Source organism: Rhinolophus ferrumequinum, chromosome 2, assembly GCF_004115265.2.
Source record: "Rhinolophus ferrumequinum isolate MPI-CBG mRhiFer1 chromosome 2, mRhiFer1_v1.p, whole genome shotgun sequence".
In the NCBI taxonomy this organism is placed as follows: domain Eukaryota; kingdom Metazoa; phylum Chordata; class Mammalia; order Chiroptera; family Rhinolophidae; genus Rhinolophus; species Rhinolophus ferrumequinum.
In genome coordinates, this window is record NC_046285.1 from 79,700,846 (window position 1) to 79,719,962 (window position 19,117).

Genomic DNA, 19,117 nt, shown 5'->3' on the forward strand with positions numbered 1-19,117 from the left:
CCAAACCCAACACTTCAAAGGCAAGAAACTCCTGTCTTGTGAATCACTTGTGGGTCTTTCAAACTTGTGGAAGAATCCCAAGAAAAGGGAGATATATGATGGGATCTGGGTGCCAGTGATTTCTATCTAATTGGGTATCAAGTGGAGTGAGAATCTGAAAAATGAGTGTGTCACACAGATGAGGACCTGGGGTGGCCAAACACATTCCCCTCTTAGTTCACAGGGATGTAAGGATTGGGGTCTGGTGGGGAGGATTCACATGAGGAAAGGGGGAGGCCACCCTAAATAGTTTGTTTTTTGCGGCCTATTCATATTAAGGAGGAATATGATCAGAGTACTAAAATTATGTGGCATTCAGTCAGGTGAATCTTTTAAAATTCACATGGTTTAGAGAATTAAAAAGATGGAATTTAATATTTGGCTCATTATGTTTGTGCAGCATAGAACAGCAGAAAGTTTATTAGTAAAAGCGAGTACACTCTGAGACATGGAGCGAGCTGGCATGAGAGGGAAGCAGCCTCTCACATTGTGTGAAGGTTTTTATCTCTCTGGGTAGAATTGTCTCCCATCTCCTTCCGTTCTCTTTCTCTTTCTCTCTCTCTCTGCTGAGGTGCCTTGTCCTCTCTTCTGCTTCTCAAGGTTGCCTCAGAATGTAAGTGTGAACCTGTTAATTTCCCATGATTTATTTGAGAAGCTCATTAAAAATGGTCCTGAGAAACAGGATACATATTCTGAAAGCAGGATGGTTTCTCTCTCTAAGCTTCTAATGACATATCCCTTTGATTTAGGGGTGTAAGCCTGGAATCCTTCTGGGCTAGTAAGACATTGGTGCTCTAAGTGAGGGCAGCTGCAAGGGGTCTTGACCCAAGTAGGAGCCACAGCAAGGGGCTTTCTAACTGGGGCTGGGTCTCTCTCCTCCTGCTCATTTCTATCTACCTACCCTATCAATTAAGAGCACATCTCTTAAGCCAAAGCAAGGCAATTATCCATGTGGTTCAGGCAGAAGTTCTATATAATTTAAAGCAAATGGAGAGTTTTTCTCATTGTAATTTAGAAACAACTTCTCCCGAGGGCCCAAAGGGTCACGAAAATTAGAATAATTTAACTAGAATGCCTCTTAATGATGTTTTTCCCAGTTGGAGGATATTACAATGTATTTGTCTAATGCACAGTATGTTATGGGGCTGTGCCTAACAGGGAAAAACATTTTTCCCTAATTTACTTTTAGATTCAGATGTGAATAAAAATAAAATATACTCTCAAAACCGTAATTCAGTGGCCTCAGTATTAAAACATATGTAGTCTTAGAAAGCTGTCTTTAAAATAATGGGATTAAAGGAATTAGGAAATGGGTAAGAATATTGTAGAATTCTTTCCACGGTAATTTTGTTCAACTCTCATCAGCATTTTGAATTTTCCCACAATGTGTATGTTAACACTTAAAGTACTCCAATTACATTAGAAAAATATGAGAATTAGTTTAATTTAGTCACTTTATTTTTAGAAGAACATATGGTATTTTTCAAATCCATTTGAAAATAAATATTTCAATAAATATAACAAATAAATATGTTATTTATAATTTATAAAAAACTTACAACTTAACAAAAGTTCGCATGCCTTGATGAACACAAAATTATATAAATAAATATTTTAAAATAAATTATGCTTGAAAGTTTCTACAAAGACTTTGATATAGAAATAGCTTATAAATTCTTGCTCTCCTATTAAAAAGAAAAACATTCAGTGAAGAAATTTTTTCCTCCTTAGCAATTTGCTCATTAAAACTTTAAAACAAATTATCCGTAGGAAATGTGAAACATACTTGATGAAAGGAATCATGTGACTATAATAGTTCAACTTTTGGGTGGTGACAGATATAAACAACATGCAAATTACTGTACTACCGTGTTTCTCTGAAAATAAGACCGGGTCTTATATTAATTTTTGTCCCAAAAGACGCATTAGGGCATGTGTTCAGGGGATGTCATCCTGAAAAATCATGCTAGGGCTTATTTTTCAGTTAGGTCTTATTTTTGGGGTAACACGGTAGTAGGACGAGGTAAAGCCACCCTCTCCCTAGTTCTTCCCACATCCTATTAAAATTTCTTTGGTTCAGATTTTTATAAAAATGACTTGAAGTTTGGGAGAGACCTCAGCTTTTCAGGAAGAATTCAGGTAGCTCATCATCCTATCGATAGTCACTGCACGAATTCTGAAAGCATGAAGAAGGATGCAAAGCTTGTCTTTAGTCTTATAAAAATCCAGTTCTTCAAGGGAGGGTTTTTGTGGCACGGTCTCCCTGTTGGAATTCAGGGCCTAGGAGAATAAATATTGAGCATGACATATATGGTATTCCAAAGTTAAAACATTCATCTATAAAAATGAGGGAAGCCGACACATGTCTCAGAGCCTGCAACCTACTCCCTCATTACATCTAAACCCAGCCCGGTCTACTCCCAGCCAGATGGCTAGGCAGAACCTGAGAGAAGAAATCTCATTATCTAAGCACATGCATCTTCAGTGAGCTCTGGAAAGACCCTTAAAGCTATTTAGAAAATCATCAGTGGAAGTTGCATTTTAGAAAGGAACAATTCTGTGAAGATGACATCTGCTGCAATATCTAATTGATTCTTATGTTATATTAAGAAGCTAAGTCGTTTTTAGAACAGGGAGGTGATGGGTTGCTATTGATTGAAACACTGTCAATAACAGGCCTGTTTACTGGAGACACCGATTTATGTCAGTTAAATAAACCCGGCAATGGATCTCCCAGTTTTAGCCCTTGGATTTGACAGCACAATGCAAGACCTATTTGCACAATGATCAGTACTTGCACTTGTTCCTCACAAAAAGCCTAAATGAAAGGTAGGGTGGGTAAAGCCCTCCCATTTTACAGAGGAAGAAACTGAGGCACTGAGGGGCAAATAGCCTGGTATAGTTACTCGAATTGATTCCAGGGCCCAAGTTACCCAACTTGGTCCTCAAAATGAAATATTATCTACAACTCTATAGATGGTAACATTCTTTGATACTTGGATGGCATTCACTGCCTTTCAAACAAGTAATTTGCCACACACAATGAATGAATGAGTGAAATAAAAATAAATTCCCTTTTAGACACAATGATTTCTGACACCATATTTTTATCCCATGCCCTGGTCATCATGGTACTCATCCCGCTCTTTCTTAAGTGAATATTGCTCCGTTTTGTATTAGCATCGTGTGCTATGGTGCTCCAGAACTTACAAAGCAAGTTCTTGTCTATGAATAACATTGTGGGGGGCCCCAGGTGATAGGTCCTACTTTTATTTCCTTCACAATTTTGGTGCAGAATGGGTCATATCCAGGCATTAACCCCGTTTGTTTTCTCGAGCAGTATTTGCAGACAGGCAGGCTGGCCCCTCACAAACCCATCCTGGGGCCTGTAGAGCTGAGTGAGAAGCGTAGTGAAATCCTTTTGACGGGGGGTTAAATGCTAGCTCTGTCTCTCACAAGCTGTATGACTGTGGACAAGAGGCTAACTCTCCAAGCTGTGGTTTCCTCCTTTGTACAAACCCCATATAGTTGTTGTGAGGATGACATAAGAAAATGTATGAAAATATTTGCAGGGAGCCTGGTGCATACCGCTTGGTCAACAAACAGGTAGTTGCTTTCCTTAATTGGACTTAATTGCCCTTTCTCTAGAGGGCACTCTCAAGGCTATAGCTCTGCAGGGGTTTTGGAAGGGGATTTCAGGCCTCTCCCAATCCAGGAAGGACTGACAGTATTCCTCTTTGTCAGGGACCCTGGCTGGCTGTCTCAGCATGAAGAAATTGGTCTTAGTGATAGGATGAAGGCCTTACCTGCATTAGCTCATCGATAGCTGCCAGCATGTTTTGATCCAGAATGATCTGCCTCATAGGATCCATCAAAAGCTTTGCATTTATGGCCTTGAACTCCACCTGGTACATCTTCAAGTCCTCATAGATACTACTAAGGCACAGGGTCTGGGTGATACGACAAACGGGAGAGGACCTATTGAGATGGGCTGGACATGTACCCCCCTCCACCTGCTGCATTTAAGGAAAGAGTGTGGTGTCTTACCATCACAGAAGAGGCCTTTCTGGAAGGCAGGCAACTCCCATTCTAGAAGAAAGAAGAATCAGACATCAGTGACAGGAATTCATAATATGGGCTGAAACTTTTAATTTTTTGACTTATAAAAGAGATCTCTTTGGAAACCAGGCAGCTCTCATTCTAGGGAGGGAGAAATCATACATCAAAGACTAATTCTGAATATAAAATTTTCTGACTTCTCACATACCTGTTTTCTTATTGTGGTTAAAAAAACATAAAATTTACCATCTTAATTATTTTTCACTGTGTAGTTCAGTAATGTTAAGTATATTCATATTGTGAAAAAACTTATCTGTTTTTATAATTTTTTTTTCAAATCTAACTTTTTTCCAAATATACCATGGGACCAAAGTCCCATGATGGTGGAGACCAGAAACATGTACATTTTTGGAAGAAGACGAGGTTTGATGCACAGCTTTTAACTGCCTTAGGTGGTTTTGGAGGGAAAGCATCCATACCGTGGTTAATTCCAGTGGTAAGCAGGCCTCTACTGTACTGGTTTTATCTTTTATGATAGCTCCATGATCAATCTCTTCAGGGGTGCAGGAGTAAAATTGTAGAGTTTGCCTGGCCTGTAAATAACACAAGGAGAAACCCAGTTTATAATATGAATAAGGAACGTGGCTCCCCATACCTTGGGATGGATGCCAGCAAAGCCAGAGCTGGTTACCCTTGACCTCCTCTCTTTTGACCTGTAGGAACTTTGGGCTCTTCATAAGACAAAAGGAAACAGGTCATTTACACTCTCCCTCCCTCTACCTTTGCTGTTAGGACACGTTTCCCTGGATGATGTGTTTTTTCCTTATGTAAACACTATAAATCATTTCAACGGGCTGTGCTAATCAGCATCTACACCACGCTGTGACACTTGCTTCTGGTGAGAACAGTTTTTTTTTTCTTTTGCCAAAGCGCCTGTGTTTTACGACAATCTTTTTCAATTACAGCTTCTAAAGGGGAACTGTTAAGGTTACAACTTGATGGATATAACAAACATGCAACCCTAAAGACAAGTTGAGATTTAATTTGTGGTACACACACACACACACACACGTCCCCTTAGAAACATGTTGGGAAGCATAGTTGAATATAATTATGAAATTTATCTTAAGAAGTAATGACTTTTGGATTGAAGATTGGGATCATTTTTCCATTCAGCAAGCCTGATGTGTACCAGGCAGTATGCTAGGTACTAAGGAACATGACAAAGAAGGACTGTGTTATGTCTCCCAGGATTCCAAGTTCATCTGAAGAGACAGGCAAGTGCACAAATGACTACCCTGTTTCCCCGAAAATAAGACCTAGTCGGACAATTAGCTCTAATGCGTCTTTTGGAGCAAAAATTAATATTAAGACCTTGTCTTATTTTACTGTAAGACCGAGTCTTATATAATACCCAGTCTTATATTAATTTTTGCTCCAAAAGACGCATTAGAGCTGATTGTCCAGCTAGGTCTTATTTTCAGAGAAACGGTAGGAGACACATCAGCAGGTGAGAGGTACTGAGGAGGTATGAAGGTTCCCAGGAGGGGATGAAAGGGGAGCAAAGGCGTCTCCAGAGATGGGGCATCTGCATTAAGAGGATTAGAATGCTGACTGGCAGGGCAGGGGAAATTTCAGGCAGCGGGAGCTGCATGAGCCATGAATCAAGGCTTAAGAGTGCAGAATATGTTTGGGAACAGGTAGTAATAATCCCTGTCTAGTAGGCAGAATAATACCCTTGTCCCAAGATGCCCACCTCCCAATCCCTGAACCTGAGAAGATGTTACGTTTAAAAGCAAAGAAAGAGGAATATTAGGTTGCAGAGGAAATTAAGGTTGCTAATCAGCTGACCTTAAAATAGGTTATCTTGATTATCTAAGTGGGTCCCATGTAATCACTGGGAAAGAGGGAGGCAGAAGAATCAAGGTCAGAGTGATGTAGCATGAGAAAGACTCAATTGGCCATTGCTGGCTTTGAAAATGAAAGGAGGCTACAAACCAAGGAAAGTGGGCAACCTCTAGAAGCCGGAAAAGGCAAGAAAACAGAATCACCCTTAGTCTCCAGAAAGGGATACAGCTCTGCTGACACCTTGATTTTAGCCCAGTAGGACCCATTTTGGCTTTCTGACCTCCAGGGCTGTAAGATAATAAATTTGTATTGTTTAAAGCCACTAAGCTTGTGGTAATTTGTTACAGCAGCAGTAGAAAACAAATACACTGTCCCTGGAGGTGTTCAAGCAGACCTGGGCAGCCACTATTCTGAGCAGGTTGAAAAAAGCTAGATTTGCAAATGTGGGTCCACTGTTATAGTTCTTCAGATCTTTTCAAGAGAAGCTGGAAATTTGGATGCTTTATGAAAGGTCCACTGTTTCGATGGCATCAAACGAAAAATTTCGAAATAAAATATAAAAGACATGGGTCAAACTCCACAAATCTGTGTGCTGGATATGGCCTATGAATGGTGTGCATTTGCTACTTCTGTTTTCTGTAGTAGCCAGATATTTGTTCTGGCCAATTTGACATAGGAATGATATTTAAAAAAATAATCAAATTGAGTTCTTAATCTTTTGAACTTTAGTGCTACATTTGAGAGTAGAAGAGTCAACTTTTTCACAGAATGCATCTGTTTAAGTTGGAGCTCCTAAATTTTGCCCATATTGAACCTTTCTTCAGGAATCAAAGTACTTATCTTGGCAGTTTTCGTTTGGTAGGCCACCTTTTTAATTAAGATTGATTGAACTGTAAGGAGCAATTGGCAGCACATTATGAAAGACAAGAAGGAAAAAAAGAGTTCTTTAAGAAGGCCTTGTGGCATTGAGTTTATTTTAAGATACTCATAAAGCAGCAAGCTAAAAATATTCAAGAAAGATTTACTAGCGAGCAGGAAGGCAAAAGGACACCTTTTAAAACATCAGTCTTTGGCCATTGCAGCAAAAGCAATAGCTACTAGAGCACTTTTAAAAGGAAAAAAAAAATTTTTTTTTTTTTTGCATTAAAGTATGAAACCTAAAAAATGAATGAAGCTGTAAATAAATTTATATAACTTTTCCCCTAGGAGATGAAGGCTGGATGTGGACCGTCACAGGCTTCCTGAAATGCGTCACTCCAGCAACGAACTGAGTTACCAGACTGGAAGCTGGCGAGCGGCGTGAAGGGCAAATCTAATTCATCTTTGTAGCCCCTGGAGCACAGAGGCTGCACCTAATAACAGTTTCCTGGATTGATAAGTGTGTCAGAGAAGCAGTGTGGGCCTGACACAATTCCATCTCTGTTGGCAGGCTACAGGGAACACTGTAAATATCCACTTTCCTCTGTGTAGACACAGCCAAAATGAATGCCATTATAATTTATTACCACTCTTGCTTTCTCTGGAGACACAATTTCATTGAGACCTCTTTAGCTAATAGTTGGGCCATTTGTAAAGTTCCCTCTTCCTCTCTTGACAGCTCCTGATTAACTTCCACAATTTACCTGCAGTTCCTTCAGGTGACGGGTTCAGAGAAACCCCTTCCCTAGAAAGGCTGCTGAGTGGGAGCAAGGACATTGAAACACTCACCTTCTGAAGCATGTTGCCGACCGCCTTCAGCAGGTTTTGGGAGTGGTAGAGGCACTGGAACGTTCCTGGGCTTGGTGTGGCTATGGGGAGGTTTCTGGCCAAACTGAGGTGGTCCAGGTGGTTTAGGAGGACCAGGGTGGCCACAAGGAGGAGGCCTGGAAGGGAATGGAGGGCTGACTGAGCTTGTCTGCCTGATGTGTCCTGACTCTACCTTCCATCCATCCTGGCCATCTCCGCCCATCCACCTCTTCTGGGCACCAACCCCCTTCCACCCAGTTTGAATCTTCCTTCAACACCTGAGAAATGAATCAAGTTCTTGGAAGGCAGTGCTCTATTGCAGGGTTAGAAGCCAACTCGCTGTGAGGAAACCCTAATAGCTCAGACAAGGGTGCTGGACTCAGAGCTCACCCAGAAAATGTCTCTATTTCACTCGTCGGGAGACTGAGGCTAAGTGGTGAAGTGACTGGCCCAAACCCACGCCCCAGTGGAGAGGCGCCCCAGTGGAGTGACAAAACCTCGCTTTGAAGTCAGCTGGGAACTGCCCTCTTAGAGCTGTAGCTGAGGGGCCCTGGGCAAGAAACCATCCCGTGGAGCCTCAGTTTTTCAGTTGCGAAGTGGGCATAATGATATTTAGCTCACGGGGCTGTTTCAAGATCAAGAGAGACAATGTCCTATTTAGCTCATGGTAAGCGCTCTATAAGTCTTTCCCCACCCTTTCTTTCTGCTCTACACGAAATTGTTTTCAGTCTCCCCTTGCAGTCCCGAGTTTCTGCCTCCTCTTCCCCAGTGGCCGCCCCTCCCCACCAGAGCCCAGAGGCTCGGCCGGCTGCCGGGTTACTCACCGCGCGGTGGGCACATGCTGAGCGGGCTCTGCGCAGACACTGAACCAGCAGCTGGATGCCGACCGCTGGATGCAGCAGGTGAGGTGTTTAGGAGGCCAACCCAGGGGGTCACATTTTTATAATTGCCCCGAGGCGCGGCAGGACTTTCCCGGGACTCTGGTCTCTTGCTTGCTTTCTCTCTCTGTCTCTCTCTACATCACCTTCTCGGTGACACGTGAAGTTCAGCCTGTGGGATTTGCAGCTCTTTCAGATTAACTCCCCGGGTGCCCAGCCGCAGTCGTTTGGGACGGCCCCGCCGCCTCCGGCCTGGCCCAAAGTGAAAGCGAAATTCGCGCCGAGTCGCCACACAGGCCTCCCGGGCACGCCTGCCCCCTTGACGGCCCCCTTAGTCACCCCGACGCCCCAGCTACCCAGCCGTCTTCCCGCCTCCCTGCAGCGCCGCCTCCCGACGGAACGCCGAGTAGTGCCGTCCACTTTTCATCTAACGTACGCAGGGTGTGCCCTGAACGTCACCTCCCGCCTAGTTCTGGATAGGAGTGGGCAATTCATTCATTCATTCGTTTGTTCCTTAGTTCATTCATTCATTCAGTTCGTTGGTCCACAGTGTGCCACGCTGACATTGTGCCAGACAGGGGACAGCCAGCGGTGAACAGCCAGGCCCCTTTGAGACGCTTCCACACCAAATCTGACTCGATGTGTTTTGTTCAAGGGTACTATCTTAAACACGCACAGAGGTGAAACCAGACTGGTTACGCAATAACGACTTTCTAAGAGAATCCAGTGTCTTGTAGTGTCCAGAAGAGAACTGGGACCATTTAGTAGGATGGATGCGCAGGGTCCTGGGAGGAGAAGCCCAGAGAGAGGACACCTCAGCAGGAGCAGTGGGGGTGAGGAAGCAGCAGCGGCATCCAGGAGCAGGAGGTGCCCCTGACCTGAGTGTGGAAGGAAGAGTAGGCATTAGAGAGCTTCTGGTTGGGTGGGATGCACATTCTAGGTGGGAGAGTAGGATTCAGAAGCACAGGCAGGGAGGGCAGAGGGAGGTGGCCATCTAGGGGTCCTGCTGTCAGGGTGTGAAGTTGGGGAGGAGGACAGGGCTGTGCCATGATGGCAGCAGGTGCCATGCTCAGGATATACATTCTGCAGAGGGTTGTGGGGAGCCTCTCTAGGGTTTTAGGCAGTAGACGTGGTTGGATTTGCATGATGCGAAGATTTTTTTCAACAGTAGTATTGAGGATGGAGCCTAGGGATCAGGAGTGGAGCAGAGGGAGCAGTTGGGAAGGTGTGGCCAAGACCCCTTTCAGAATGGAGAACAGAGGGTGGGCAGGAGGGATTCTCCCCGGCGTTGGGGAGGGGCCAAGGCTTGGTAACTCCTCAAGTGTGAGGGCCAGAAAGGCAGTGAGAATGGCCGAATGGAAGTTGTTCCAGTTCCTGCACAGGGGTTACTGTAAGAAAGGAGTGAGTTTGGAGGAGACAGTGAGAAGTTCCATTTTGGATATGCTGGGTTTGAGGTTTCTGTGGGACTTTTCAGTTCACTCATTTCTACCGCAAGCATTAGTCATCCTGGGTGTGTATGAAAGGGAGGGGATGTGTTTGGTCACCCAGTCAGAGCTTCTGATGGGCTTACTGCCCGAAGGCCCCAGGACTTCACTGTGGAGCTGCCAGTGCCCGCCTTGGTACAAATGCACCAGTCTTGGGTAGGGATAAACCTTTTGAGATACCGGAGAGAAGAGTGGGTGCTTCCTCTTTCTCTACTGAAGATGGGGGCAATGAAGCCAATTGGGAGAAAGGCGTGTTAGCCCCTGGTCTGATTCAAGCTCTCTCGGTCATTGGCATCAGCCCCCTTAAGCAGATCACCTACTCAAGGATTATGGGGCACCTGCCATGGGGACTTACAGATGTGTGTACATGAGAGCAGTAGTTGGTCACTAAGGCTCCTTCCAATGGTACTGTCTGTGAATTGCCACATGGGGGTAGAGACCAATGAACTGTCAGGAACAATTTCATCTAGCAGATTGTGAAGCAAATGATAGGTGCAGAGCTGTGTTGTTGCCATAGGGCTTTAGGATGGAGTTAAATGTACTTAAAGTCAGAATGAAGTCAAGTTTTTCACAATTGAGCTGTTTCTCCCCTGGAAGGGCAGCCTCCTATGGAAAAGCAATTTTTGTGGCATAAATGAGCACAAGGCCTGTGCTCAGAATAGATTCTTGGCCACCAGACACAGTTTCTACCCTGTGCTTCTGTGGACAGTTCTCCGAAGTGCTGCACAAACTGTAGCCAAGATGAAATGAAAACCTGCTTCTAGGGTAACATGACTTTCCCATAAGAGACATTATTTGCCCGTAATCACTACTACATAGAGTTGAGCGTTGTCCTGGAAGTCTTGGCCAATGCTATAGAGAAAGAAAAAGAAGTGAAATGTTTAAAAATTGGAAAGGAAAAGGCAAAATTGTCATTATTTACAGTTGACATACAAAAAAAGCAACAGAAACAGTAGACCTACTAGTAGGACTAATAAGAGAATTTAGCAACTTCCCTGGATACAAATATCAACTTTCAAAAGTCAACCAAGTTCTCTACATCTGCAACAACCAATTAGAAAATATAATAAAAATAATCTGCCAGATAATAAATAAATATAAAAATAAGATACTCTTTACAGTAGCAGCGAATCTATGGAATAACTGTAGATAGAGAAGCAGTATAGTGGTTAAGAGTATGGACTCTAAATTATTTGAATCCAGGCTCTGCTACTTGTGTCGTTACTGTGTGTTCTTGGGCAAGTTACTTATCTGTGGGCCCCGTTTCCTCATCTGGAAAATGATGATCATAAAAATACCCTTATTTTGGGTTGTTTTGTTTATTATATGAGCTAGTATAAGATGGTCTTTGGAGAAAAATTTAAAAGTCAAACCAAGTACATAGAGTGATTTAATTGAAATGGAAATACATTCCATATCCTTGGGTAGAAGATCTTAATACATAAAGAACTCAAGTCTCGTCTAATTCATTTACATAGTCAATACAATTCAATACAAATTACAAATAAATTTTCTGAGGAACTTAATAATAAGCCTGCTCTAAAGTATATAAGAATAAAAGTTTACGGATATCTAAGATAAACTTCTAAAGGAATTATAAAGCTGTGGAATTAGTACTTCCAGATATAAAGGCATAGTTCAAAGCAATAGTAATAAAAATAGTATTTGACAAAAGAAGAGCCAAATAAACCATTGATACAAAATAAAGACTTGTACATATAGGTATTTGGTATGAGATACAGGTGATTTTCAGATTAATGAGGAAAGCACGGATTGTTTAGTAGAAAGTACTCACTGTGTGGTGAAATATAAAACTGGACTCCAGCCTAAAACAAAATGCAGAGGTGAAGCCACTTGGAAGTGGATTAAAGAGTAAATGAAATGCAAAATTATGATAGGAGTAGAAGCAAATTTAGGAGACGATTTTGTCACCTAAGAGTAGGAATGATTTTTTAAAAAACATCAAAGTCCCAAGCCATAAGGCAAAACACTGATAAGTATTACATAAAAATTAAGAATTTCTGTAGTATGTTTCCTGTTAACCATGAACAAAGTTAACAGACAGCTGACAGACTGGGAGAAGATATTTTGCAATGTCTAAAACCAATAGGGAAGTATACAAGGAACTCCTGTAAGTCAGAAAGAAAAAGACAGAAATCCCAGTGAAAATGGACAAAGCTTGTGAACAGGCGATTTACAGAGAGGAAACCCCAAAGGCTAACCAGCATCACGAGACACTTAGATATATTATAATCAGAAAAATGCAAATGAAAACAAGAATGATACATCATTTTATAACTAAGAGACTGGCGAAAATCAGTACATGGTCACTGACAAGTGTGGAAACGTAGGATTCCAGGATCCTTTCTATAATGCAAGTGGACTGATGCAGCTATACTGGAAGGTATCCTGGCACCTGGCTAGGTCAGATTAAGTATATGCACACCTGATGACCAGTGCTCTACCTTGGGTATATATCCCAAAGAGATTCTTATGCAGGCCCCTAATGGGACATGTAGAAGGATGTTCATTAAACCGTTGTTGTAGTGGAGGGGAGTTGAAGGCAATCTAGTTGCCCACCACTGGGGGAGTGAGTAGGTAAATTGTGAGGGATCCACTTCCTGGGGTGTTCTGCAACAGTTATAAGTAATGGACTGGATGTACATGCAGCAAGATGGATGGATGGATCTTAAAAACATAATACTGGGTACAAATATAAAGATAAAAACAGAATAATATCTCTATATACTATTAGAGGTAGACAATTAAACCCCTAGGAGTCACATTTGGGTTGGAATTCAAAAAGTTTGGATTTTAGAAAGGAAAGAGGCAGAATCTCATGATTGAACACAATATTTTTGCAGCAAAATGTATGGTTACACTAAGTGGATAAAAAATACAAATAACCTCCTATCCCTTGAGTCATATTTAGCTGCTAAGTGAGTTGAAGAAAAAATTTTTGGTGTCCAGAGTTTTGTAGGTTTCATAATCGGACCTCTTTTTACTTAATTGAGAAGAATATATTCAAAATGGTATACCTTACAGAAGAACACTTATAAACAAAAAGATATATGTTAAGGCTGGTGGCTCAGGCGGTTAGAGCTCCATGCTCCTAACTCCGAAGGCTGCCGGTTGGATTCCCACATGGGCCAGTGGGCTCTCAACCACAAGGTTGCCAGTTTGATTCCTCGAGTCCCGCAAGGGATGGTGGGCTCCGCCCCTTGCAACTAAGATTGAACACGGCACCTTGAGCTGAGCTTCCGCTGAGCTCCCGGATGGCTCAGTTGGTTGGAGCACATCCTCTCAACCACAAGGTTGCCAGTTCGATTCCTTGACTCCCACAAGGGATGGTGGGCTGTGCCCCCTGCAACTAGAAACGGCAACTGGACCTGGAGCTGAGCTGCACCCTCCACAACTAAGATTGAAAGGACAACAACTTGAAGCTGAAGGGCACCCTCCACAACTAAGATTGAAAGGACAACAACTTGACTTGGAAAAAAGGCCTGGAAGTACACACTGTTCCCCAATAAAGTCCTGTTCCCCTTCCCCAATAAAATCTTAAAAAAAAAAAAAAAAGAAGAAAAGTGAAGGATAAAAATATACGATCATCTCAAAAAAAAAAAGATATATGTTAAACATATTAGGATAGATCCTACAGAGGAGTGAGGGAGATGGGAATGAGGAATGGGGGTAAAGAAAAAATATATAAACACCTGCATACACACATATAAGAGAAGAAACCAGTGATGTCATCAACTGAAGAATATGATCAATTTAATCCTCTTTGTCTGAAGTCTTTATTTTGCCCAAAATGAAGATAAGTAAAGATATCCTTTCTAAGCAGATAACTCAAGATAGTTGTTTGCAAACTTCAAGTATAGTTTGGTACATTCAGATAGTTTCTCTATTATTTCTTTCCCACTCACTTTGAACAATGGGCCAATCTGGGATCTCACATTATTGTTCCATCACTGGGACTCCAGGGCCTTTTCAAGAAAGTGGAAGAATATATTAAGGCGCTAGATCAGGGGTTCTTAATTGGAGGTGATTTTATTTCCCAGGGGATATTTGGCAATGTATGGAGACATTTTTGGTTGTCATAATGGAGGAAGGAGGGATCTAGTGTATATGCTACTGGCATGTAGGGGGTAGAGGAATGATACTAAATGCTGCTAAACATCCTACAGTACACAAGATAGCTGCCCCCACCCCAAACTATCAATAGTGCTGGATTGAGAAACACTGGCCAATATAAGGCCGACAGGGAGCTTGCCATGCCTGCCTTCATCATTATTCTTCTCCCTAAGTAGACAGTTCATAGTCACAGGCCCTGAACAGAAAACTTTGGGCTGTGTCTTTGGTGCCATAATGTAGAGTGGCAGTCCATCCTTGGAAGAAGTGAGATCCCAATGAGGCTTGTAATTAGTTGAAACTGTAAATGGGAATCTGTAGGTAGGTACTGTAAATATTAGGGTCCTTTATAACAAAGCAAGGACTCTGCTGTCAGCTTTCCTGCAGTTCCATTCCGTAGGTATCATTGAATTTGAGCATAAATCAGCTGGTGCTCTCATGGCATCTGATAGGCTGGGGTCCAGTACAGCTCTAATACTGAAAGGTGACCTATCAGGGTAAGAAACAGAGCTTTATGTTCCTTTTTGCATACCAACCCCAAGCACGACATGCTCATGAGGCTGGTTCCATTGAGCAATTTCTTCTTTGGTGGTGAAATGTTTCTGGCTCAGTGAGCTGAGCCAGACTGTGGTAGAGCTCTTACAGCTAAAGTAACTTTGAACCTATTGTCAAAAGACCTAAGTTTTAGCTCCTTTCTGCTACTTGGTAGCTGTATGAGCTTGGACAAACCACGGCTTTTCCTAATTTTCGTATCTGCAAAATGGAGATGGATCCTTCGTTGTCAAGCTTTGTCTTGCGAATCAGATTATGATAGACAGTTAAGAATTTTGTAAAGTGGTAGCGTGTCATGACTATGAGATGTCACGATATAATGAGAGGTAGTTTCTTCCACAACTGCCTCTTTGCACTCTGAAATGTTAAGTGGCAATTTCCCAATGAGGGGGGAAGGGGAGTCCTAAATATTCACAACAGGGATTTATTCCATAGGCAACATCTATATGTTATCAATACTGTCTTGAAGAACTTCAAAAATATTGACAACGGGCTCAAGAAAAGATTGCAGGAAAGTTGCCATGATTGCTTATTGGTGCTCCAGAATAAAGATTTCACTAATATTGGTGCAAACTTCTCTGCATCTTGAGACAGTTTAACAAACTCTCTGAATATGATACCACTCCTGGGCAATCAGCCTCATGAATGATCCATCACTTGATGCCTAGACATTATAAAGAAAAGATTGGTAAATTTTGCTATGTAAAAATTAAACATTTCTGTAAGGAAAAGATACCATAGATAACATTTAAAGACAAAGGATAACTTAGAAGAAACATTTGCAACAGCATATGACAGACCAAGGCTTAATGTCCTTAGTATGTAAAGATGAATATTAATAAGAAAAAGGCCAACAATCCAAAGCAAAAATAGGCAAAGGATATGAATAGACAGTTCAAAGACAGAGAAATACAAATTACTTATAAACATATGAAAAATACTCAGCTGTACTCAAAATTTTAAAAATGCAAATTAGAACTACCAGTTTTTAACCTATAATTTGCAAAACTAGAAAGTTTGATGATTGATAGAGTATGTAAATGTATGTGGAAACAGTTGCCGTATTCTATTCGAGGGAATGTAATCTAGTGCCATCTACGTGAAGGATTAGTTGGCAATAGCTGTCAAAATAAAAATGCACATAAACTTTTTGTCAGCAATTCCTTTTCTAGAAATATATCCTATAAACTATTTGCACGTATACATAAAGACTAATTTCCATTACAAGTATTATTTTTAGTATGAAAAGACTTGAAACACTCTAAATGTCCATTAATGGGTGATCATTTAAATAAAACATGATTCATCTTTTTAATGGACTACTATATACCTATTAAAAACATCAAATTAGATTTTATATGTGTGATAGGAACAATCTTCATTATGTGAATAATCAAGGTTCAGATCAGTGTATAATATACTTCCATTTGTGCAAAGAAAAAAGTATATACAAATACATACACATACATACTCAGAGATACAGTATATATAGAAATCTACACTCGTAAGAGCATAGAAAATCAATGACCATTGCCTCTGGAGAAGGAAATTGGGTCTTTGATATGGGAGGAAAACCTGCTTTTTGTTGAATATACCCTCCGTACTGACTGAATTATTTAACATGCAAATATATTACAGTTTTATTTGTTTTTGTTTTACTTGCATTTTGAAAGATCATCTAATAGCAGGTGACATGAACTGCTAAGACAACTGCTGGGCCCATTCTGACTGTTTTTGAACTTGGTGAATTTACAATACGAACATTGAATCTGTGAGTGGATTAATCCTCTACCTCAAAGGCAGGGGCTTTTGTGTCTGACTCACTCCATTTATCCATCCATCCATCCATCCATCCATCCATCCATCCATCCATCCATCCATCCATCCATCCTATTCATCTATCTACCTTCTTACTCTATTTTAAAGAATATTCTATATATATGTTATGCACATTTATTTTTTTTAACTTTTTTTGATTTTTCGATTACAGTTGACATACAATATTGTATTAGTTTCACGTGTACAATGCAGTGATTAGACATTTATATAACTTATGAAGTGATCACCTGGTAAATCTAGTACCCATCTGACACCACAAAGTTATTACAATATTATTGGCTATATTCCTTATGCTATACTTTACATCCCTGACTATTTTGTAACTACTAATTTGTACTTCTTAATTCCTTCTCCCTTTTCACCTATTCCCCCACCCGCTTCCCATCTGGCAACCATCAAAATGTTCCCTGTATTTATGACTTTGTTTCTGTTTTGTTTGTTTGTTTATTTTGCTGTTTAGATTCCACATATAAGTGAAAACATACAGTATTTGTCTTTCTCTGACTTATTTCACTCAACATAATACTCTCTAGGTCCATCCATGTTGTTGCAGATGGGAAGATTTTATTCTTATTTATGGCTGAGTAACATTCCATTGTACATAGGTACCACTTCTTTTTTATCCAATTCTATTGATGGACACTTAGGTTGCTTCCATATCTTGGAATTTTAAATAATGTTGCAATGAACATATAGATGCATATGTCTTCAAATTAGTGTTTTGGGTTTCTTTGGATAAATACCCTGAAGTGGAATTACTGGGTCTTTCTTTGTTTCTTGTTATAGCCCTTGTTTCCTTTTTCTCTTCTTTTTTTTTTTAAAGCTTATAAGAGTTTATTTGAGCCAAACTGACGACAATTGTTGGGAAGCAAAGTCTCAACGGATTGAGAAAATGCTCCGGAAAATGGCCGTTTTGCAACTTATTTTATATCAGCCCTTGTTTTAAAGTCTGTTTTGTCTGGTATAACTATTGCTACTCCAGCTTTTATTTATTTTTTATTTCCATTTTCATGAAATATCTTTTTCCATCCCTTTATTTTAGTCTGTGTTTGTTTTTCAATCTGAAGTGAGTCTCTTGTAAGCAGCATGTGTAAGGGTCTTATTTGCTTATCCATTCAGCCTCCTTTTGTCTTTTCATTGGAGCCATTTACATTTAAAGTAATTGTTAATAGGTATGTAGTTATTGCCATTGTATTATTCATATTTTTGATCCTTTTTCTTCTTCTTCTTGAAGAAGTCCATTTGAACATTTCTTATAATACCGGTTTGGTGGTGATGAACTCCTTTAGCTTTTTCTTGTCTGGGAAGCTCTTTATCTGTCCTTCGATTCTAAATGATACCTTTGCTGGGTGGCATAGTCTTGGTTGTAGATCCCTGCTTTTCATCACTTTGAATATTATGTTTCAATTTCTTCTGGCCTGCAAAGTTTCTTTTGAGAAATCAGCTGACAGTCTTATGGGAGCTCCCTTGTAGGTAACTAACTGCTTTTCTCTTGCTGCTTTTAAAATTCTCTCCTTGTCTTTAAACTTTGGCATTTGAATTATGATTTGCGTTGGTGTGGGCCTGTTTGGGTTCACCTTGTCTGGGACTCTCTGTGCTTCCTGGGCTTGTATGTCTATTTCCTTTGCTAGGTTAGGGAAGTTTTCCATCATTATTTCTTCAAATATGTTTTCAATTCTTTGCTCTCTCTCTTCTCCATCTGGCACGCCTATGATGCAATTGTTGGTATGCTTGATGTTGTGCCAGATTCTTAAAGTATCCTCATTTTTGGGGGGCTCATTTTTCTTCTTGCTGTTCTGATTGGATGTTTTCTGCTGCTTTATCTTCTAAATCACTGATTCTATGCTCTGCTTTATCTAATTTACTGTTGATTCCTTCAAATGTGTACTTTATTTCAGTTATTGTATTCTTTGTTTCAGACTGGTTCTTTTTTATGTTTCTTATCTCCATTTTTATGTTTCCTATCTCTTTGTTAAAGCTCTCACTGAGTTCACCTACTCCTCCCTAGGTTCACTGAGCATCCTTATAACCAGTGTTTTGAACTCTGCATCTGGTAGATTGTTTGTCTCCATTTTGTTTAGTTCTTTTTCTGGAGCTTTGTTCTCATCTTTTATTTAGGACATGTTTCTTTGACTCATCATTTTGGCTGCCTCCCTGTGTTTATTTCTATGTAGTAGGTAGAGCTGCTATGTCTTCTAGTCTTAGTAGAGTGCGGTGGTCTTATGTAGCAGGTGCCCTGTGGGGCCCAGTGGTACAGTCTTCCTGGTACCTGAGCTGGGTGTTCCAGGTGTGTCCCTTGTGTGGGTTGTATGTGCCCTTCTATTGTACTTGAGCCTTGATTGCTTTTGGCATGTCAATGGGAGGGATTAAATCTTGGGCTGATTGGTTGTGAGGACTGGCCATGACTACAGTGGAGGAGCTGTTGTGCAGGGGCTGACTTTAGGGAGCAGGATTCACTTTAGTGGGGTTCTGGTGCCTGCCAAGTCTGCCCTTGGTTGTGTCATTTTTGGAGGTGGTGGCTGATGCTCTGGTGTAGTCTGAAACTGGCCACTGGGTGTGTTG

The 19,117-nt window shown here is 41.0% G+C and overlaps 2 protein-coding genes across 3 annotated transcripts in view; one reads left to right on the forward strand and one right to left on the reverse strand.

Annotated features, from left to right (window-relative positions):
• The window catches only part of LOC117036473 (uncharacterized), a 49,224-nt gene extending 41,789 nt beyond the window's left edge, over window positions 1-7,435 (forward strand). For both annotated transcript variants that reach the window (XM_033131433.1, XM_033131435.1), the window contains exon 17: window positions 7,153-7,435. In XM_033131433.1, the coding sequence (XP_032987324.1) occupies window positions 7,153-7,217 (65 nt within the window). In that variant the 3' untranslated portion in view covers window positions 7,218-7,435. The remainder of the gene's footprint in view (window positions 1-7,152) is intronic.
• Window positions 1,690-8,861, reverse strand: IL12A (interleukin 12A). The gene is made up of 6 exons (XM_033131437.1): window positions 8,496-8,861; window positions 7,654-7,808; window positions 4,578-4,691; window positions 4,087-4,128; window positions 3,846-3,989; window positions 1,690-2,319 (listed from the first exon to the last, which is right to left on the reverse strand). The coding sequence occupies exons 1-6, from the start codon at window positions 8,509-8,511 to the stop codon at window positions 2,164-2,166; spliced, it is 627 nt and encodes a 208-aa protein (XP_032987328.1). The 5' UTR covers window positions 8,512-8,861; the 3' UTR covers window positions 1,690-2,163.
• Window positions 8,862-19,117: the final 10,256 nt, after the last annotated feature.